This window comes from Oryzias melastigma, linkage group LG5 (genome assembly GCF_002922805.2).
Source record: "Oryzias melastigma strain HK-1 linkage group LG5, ASM292280v2, whole genome shotgun sequence".
In the NCBI taxonomy this organism is placed as follows: Eukaryota; Metazoa; Chordata; class Actinopteri; order Beloniformes; family Adrianichthyidae; genus Oryzias; species Oryzias melastigma.
In genome coordinates this window covers 33,389,700-33,396,145 of record NC_050516.1, presented here as the reverse complement: position 1 = coordinate 33,396,145, position 6,446 = coordinate 33,389,700, and the positions used below count along the sequence as shown (strand labels likewise).

General features: G+C 43.1%; 1 protein-coding gene across 1 annotated transcript in view; it reads right to left on the bottom strand.

Annotated features, from left to right (window-relative positions):
- Positions 1-2,502: 2,502 nt before the first annotated feature.
- larp4ab (La ribonucleoprotein 4Ab) overlaps positions 2,503-6,446 on the bottom strand; it is a 12,937-nt gene continuing 8,993 nt past the window's right edge. The window contains exons 8-15 of the mRNA XM_024269382.2: positions 6,106-6,321; positions 5,444-5,541; positions 4,976-5,044; positions 4,821-4,869; positions 4,582-4,737; positions 4,436-4,509; positions 3,829-3,994; positions 2,503-2,886 (exon numbers count right to left, since the gene is read on the bottom strand). Of these exons, the coding sequence (XP_024125150.1) occupies positions 2,539-2,886; positions 3,829-3,994; positions 4,436-4,509; positions 4,582-4,737; positions 4,821-4,869; positions 4,976-5,044; positions 5,444-5,541; positions 6,106-6,321 (1,176 nt within the window). The 3' untranslated portion in view covers positions 2,503-2,538. The remainder of the gene's footprint in view (positions 2,887-3,828; positions 3,995-4,435; positions 4,510-4,581; positions 4,738-4,820; positions 4,870-4,975; positions 5,045-5,443; positions 5,542-6,105; positions 6,322-6,446) is intronic.

Below are 6,446 nucleotides of genomic sequence, written 5' to 3'. Positions count from 1 at the left end.
TGTGGCAGGACATGCATTCCGCTGGATCACAGACCCTAATCCCCCCAGAAACAAACCAAACGGCAGACACCCGCGCTTTTTACAAGGTTTATTTTTATGTCAAACAAAAAAAAAAAGAAAAAAAAAGAAAAAGAAAATCACATGAATGTAAATTACATTAAGTTTTTACTCCCCACCCACAATTAAAACCACTGCTGTCTTTTTTTATTTCTATTCCAAATTTCTAATAATTTTGGTCTCATTTTTTAAACTTTATGGGAAAAACAAGTTTGACATTCATGTGCAATATTCAGAATTTCTCAGTAAAACAAAATTCTAGAAAAATCCCAGTGAAACCTCGAAAGCAAGTGCAGAAGTGCCTGTCATTTGCTACAGTTATGTCGCATTAATGAACATAAAAGAAAATCCAGATTTTTACCAACAATCGACAAAGATCTGAGACCGAACATGATGTAAAAATACACAGACTTAAAACAAAGTTTATAAAATAAAGGCATCGTTAACAGGAACAATGATGACACAGACCCAGATCACCAGTGGTTACAGACTACATTCATGTGAAAACTTCGTCCCATTAAACAATAGTAATCAATTAAAAAACTGCAAAGCTACAGAAGCGTTACCATTTAAAACAGCTGGGAGCCCTGAACATCTATTGATTCCAGTTTTCTGATCATTTTAAACTCTTTGCATGAGAGCCTGAAGGGATTGAACTGTGTTCCAGGTGTGTTCTAAGGTGCAAACCCTCACTTTATGGACAAATGAAAACAAACAAAAACATTTGTTTTAAGTCTACTGTGTATACTTTAGTAAAAAAAAAAAAGTATTTGGGCACAAATGTACAGATTCTGGAGTCACTATTCTAGACTTTGCAATAAGATGGTGGGAGAATTAATCAAATATCAGCTTTAGCAGAACCTACAGAAAATAACGAAAATAAATGACCATTTTAACAATAATGCACTGCTATAAGAAAAACAATAAATTATTTTTACATAAAAATAATACAAGCTTAAGTCAGGCAGGTTAAGTTTTGTCTAAATGTTAATGATATTTCTCTCATGTAAAAGCTTAACTAATAAAACTTCAATTATTCTGACTCATTACTATAAATATTTGGTTTGAATAAATCCTCGATCACAAATCTAATTAATGCATCAATATTACATTTAGAAACGTTATTTTCTAAACACGAGCAGCCGGTGCTGAACTCGTTCCTCGCACGACCGCTGCGACCCGGAGAGAGAGTTATGGTCAAGCAACAAATGGTTCCTGATGGCGGCTGTGTCTGCAGCTCGCCCCTCCTCCAGGGGAGGAGTCAAACCTGGAGAACACGTGTAAAACACTGAGCTAACGGGACTTAAACACGGGACCAACATTCAGGCTGGGACGCACTTCAGCATCTTCAACAAGACGGGTCGTTCACACCATGAAGAAGCAGACCGCCTCAATATGAACAAGACGGTTTTCCAGAGGAAATGAAACATCTGGAGGAGCGCTCAAACCGTCAGCTCCACTTCTGCTGAAGAAGCCCAACTTCTGTAATACGAGAAGATCTCAGGCCATCTTTTACCACAAGAAACACTGTAATCTTAGCAGAACATTCCAGGAGTCCCCAAACTTTTCCTCCGGAGGGTCACATGACTGTTCGTCTCTGATGGGGCCGGGGTCGGTTGGTAGGCTAACGGAAAAAGTGTAACAATCACAGCCTAAACGTAAAGATTTACAGAAAGCCACATTTTAAATAATTAATTCCTGTAATATTCACATGTAACCAACATTCTCTCCTCTCCATCATAGTTCAGACTGCAGACGGGTGGAATAACAAGTCTCGTTCTCTGTGGGTCGGATCAACTAGATGGACAGAGATATAGAGATAACTAGAGATCTCTAGAGAAATATGGAGATATGTAGATGTATGGAAAGAGATGTCTCTGAAAGTGTTTGGGGGGGTGGGCCAAATGTGGAGGATCCGGCCCGCGGGCCGCAGTTTGGGGACCCCTGCTTAAGAACTATAAAACAACTTAAGTGATAAAATGATAATTTTAGCCTTAAATACCAAACTGAGGAGATGAAATCGTATTTGCTGGATTGTGTGGATTTAACACAAGTCACAGATAAATGTTCATCAGGATTCTCAGAACACTGACAGATGAATGTTTCATTAAAATGTGGACCCATCCATCCATCCGCCGACCCTTTGGGGTCACCGGCGGCGGGAGCCGACCCAGTCACTTGGGTGAAGGTGAAGTCCACCTGAGCAGAACCTCCCGCTCATGTCGGGTCACAGATGAAGCTCTGAAACACGTCACTGGACTGTGAGGGAGGAGAGCCTCACATGCAGACTCCGGCAGGACGTCCCGGCGGGGATTTGAACCTCCTCACTGAAGCGAGAGCGCCAACCGCTCCACCACTCGCACATTTCTGATCAAGTATCAAACTAAACGTCAAATAAAACACCACATTTTCTATTTACATGTCTGATACTTGAATATAAAGCTCTCGTTTCTGTTGAAGGTCATTTTTATTGACATAAACCTATTTTGGCGAGTTGGGGGGGGCGTTCTGCTCCTTCCCGCTGCGTCTGGATCCCTGCGGCGGCGGGAACCGTTTGCCGTGACTGGAGCCTCTCTGCTGCTCCCGCCTCCTGGAGGCTGGAGCCCGTCCTCTGTCGGGAGTGTCTCGGGCGCCGTGTGGCGGTCTGCGGGGGGGCCGTTTGTCATCGCCGCCGTCCTCTGACGTCTGCCGGGAGCCCAGATGACCTTCCTCCACCGCGTTGACCTTCAGCTCCTGCAGCGGCTGAGCGGGTGAGGAGGGCGTCGGCGCGGGGGGCGGGTCTTTAGCTGGCCTCTGACACACCTGTGCGTAGCTGAGCTTTTTCAGCTCCTGGTTACAAGAGAACATCATGACTGATGGGAGTAGAGCTGTCAAATTATGGAGTTAATCACAATTAATTAATTAGACAGTTGAGTGCGTCGTTTTATTATTTTTAAATCACATTAATCTCATTTTGCGTCTGATTGTTACCTCTGAGTTCTGCACACCTGGAGGAGCATTTTTCCCACTCAGACCAGAAAAATGTAAATATTAAATAAATGATTAGAGTTTCAGTTCTGTTATATTTTTAAGTTTAAGTTGTTTTTTTTTTACAAAAGCAGATCGTTTAATACGAGGTACATCGCGTTGTCATGGTAACAGCTTCACCACAAGCTCGTTTTTGGGGAAGATGAGCATCATGACAAGTTTATAAAAAATTAAAAAAAAGCTTCATTTTAGAGTGAAAGTTCAGCTTTTAACACTTGTTTTTGTCCAGATGATGAAGCAAAAGTTTATTAAAAGAAAAAAAAAAATGATTTATTTAAAAAGGGGGGGGGGGGTGTAGAACTCAGTGGTGTCAAAGTAAAAGTTGGAAGTCTTTGATAATACTTGAGAAAAAAAAAAAACTTAATAAAACCTCCGGTTTAGTTTTCTTTTTTACTGAATCTCAATGTCAAACAGAAAAAATACAACAAAAAAATGTCAAAATAAATCTATTTACAGCTAAAACAAAAAAAATGCGATAAAAATCGATCAATTACAGGTCACAATTAATTAATCACAAAAAAAAATAATTGCATGACAACATTAAACAAAATCCCAGCTCAGCATGTGAAGAACACAGACTAAAGGATCTATATTCATGTGAACAGAAAGCGTCTACGGTTCTGAGGTTCTGTGGCTTTGGACTTTTCACTCGTATCTTCTTCACAGACCTCCGTAATAATCATTTGTTTGTCACAATTAAACATTTTCGTAAGAGAATTAAGTGTAATGAAAATGAATGCTCACCTGTTCAGGTGCTGCATCAGGGGCGGATGGGCGTGTCTCTTCTGAGGTCACCTCCTGGGTGGACGTGGGGGAAGCCGGTTCTGCTGCTGGAGGAGCGGTTTGGACGGACACGAGGTCCGTCTTCGGGACCGAAGGATGGATGTCCTGCTCTCTAGTATGTGAAGAGCTGATTGACAAATGAGGAATCATGAAGTCATGAAGTCATAAAGTCATGAAGTGATAAAATCATAAAATCATGATGTCATCTTTACAGCTTCTCTTCTGTTCAACAAGATTTTCAAAATCATAAAGAGAGTCGATAAATGCTGATCATTCATGATCACAAGTTTCTTCTGGTTTTCTGGAACACAGGAGGCTGTTCCTCTCCATAAAATAACATCCGATCAAACTTCTTACATTATCTTCATCCAATTATTAATCAAACATTTACATAGAAATGAAAACGGCCTGTCCTGCTTTTTTATTGGGATCAAGAGAAAATAAACTTTGTTTTCTCATGATGGTGAGATGGTGGATCTCGTTATGAAGAGAAACTAATTAAAAAATGTTTCGTCTCCTGTTCCGGTCTGAATCCAGGATTCTGAGATTGAATGAAGGCTGGTCGTACCTGGAGGCTGCAGGAGTCTGGATGCTGGATGCAGGTTTTGAGTTTTGAATCAAACCGACGTCGCGACTCACAGCCTGAATCACAGAGAGGGTTTCAGTGGGTACCTCTTTTTACAATCCTTCCAGAATAAAACCAGCACACGTCACCTTGGTGGGAACCTTGGTGCCCCGAACAACATCAGACAGGCGCACCTCCACCACAGAACGCTCCTGGACGGGGGGCACAGATCCTGGGAGTGGAGGGAAGCTGGAAGCTTCAAAGTCGAACTTGGGCGTTCTTTCCTCCATAACAGGAGCGGGTCTCTGTTTTAAATGAAACAGAAGAAGGTTTCATCTTGAACATGAGGCGGTTTTCTTGGCCAAAGAGAGAAACAAACCAAACGTACCGCAGCGTGCTCGTCCTCACTCCTCCTCCAGCTTCTGCGGACGCCTCTTCTGCAGGGAAACAACATTCAGCGTGAAGACTTCAGGTTGTCCAGCTGGTCTTTGTAAAGCAAGTGAAAGAGTTGGACTGAAAAACTTCAGTCTAATGATAAACGACCTTTCTCGTCCTGACCGGGTCAGCTCCACGCCGGGGATGCTGGTCGCTGGAGAGGAGGAGTCTTTAGGGCTGCAGACAGACAAACCGGCTAAAGCTGGAGCGCAGACGGTGTCCCATAATGTCCCATGATCCCCCATGATGTCCCATAATGTCCCATGATGTCCCAAACCCAGAAGACCAGACAATCACATCTACAGGTTCTGGCTAAACTTTGATACGACTTCTGGGTCCAAACAAAAACACGACTTGGACAAAAGGAAATACTGATGTCACTGATGCTCAGCAGCATTTTCACACATTGATGGAAACATTTGGAGCGTTCTGATGTCTGATGCAGACAGACGGTCAGGAGAGGGAGTCACCTCCATCATAAATATGTCTTCACTAATCTGTGCTATAAATAGAACTTCTGGATGATTAAAACAGTTCTAACCATTTTGTATCCATAAATCCATAAACTGCACATACCTGCCCCTGGACCGCGGGCCGCTGACGGAGCTGGAGTTGGCTTTATAGGCGTCTGCTCCGCCGTACGTGTTCATGAACCCACCGTTAGGAAAAGGAGCCTAAAACAAGAGAAAACGTTCCACAAGCTTCAGACAAAAACGAGTCAAAGTTCATCACAGATGAAGCGTTTATCACTCTGGTGTCATCCTCATCGATGGAGGAAAGGTCACATGATGTGAGCGACTGCTGGGTTTGAATCAGAAATAGATGCTACTCAAAACATGAAACGGATCAGAGGGATCGTGAGTGTGTACGAGCAAAAACCTTCAGATTTAAAAAGATTGACCCAAACTGGATGATAAATTACCTTCCTACCAGTGTAGTAGTAAAGGTAACTACCATTAGAATCAGTCACTGCACTGAGACTCAGCATCAACGCTGGTCAGAACTCTGATGAAAAGGAAATGAAACATGAATTCTCCGACATTTACAGATGCAACGATCCAGTCAAGACACGATTTCATTCCGTTTGCCCCTTAGATCAAACTGTCTGTTTTCCTACTAACAGAAAAGCTTCAACACGAAGAAACATTTATACATAATCCTGAAATGATCCCAAATCTTTTCATGATCCATGTGACGGACAGCACCCCCCCCCCCAGACATTGACGGTCATTTCTCACCAGTGGCATTTCAAAGTGAGGCACGACTGCAGCGTTCCAGGACGGAGAGACGACCGGATAAACGGGGAACTGCTGCTGAGGGCCGAACATCTGCGGCATGAAGACGGGCGAGTCGCCCGGAGGCTGCAGCTGCTGCTGCTGCTGCTGGTACACCGCCGGATCTGCGGCGGGGAAGCCGTTCTTTCCAAAGAACGTGTTCACGGCTTTAATACGAGCCTGAAAAAACAGAAACATTTGCAATAAGAGTTTTGATCAATCGATCCGACTCCTCGTGGTCCCTTATCCCCTCAGATCTCATAATCTCACGGTCATGAGGCCATAAAACACTGAACTAACTAGAA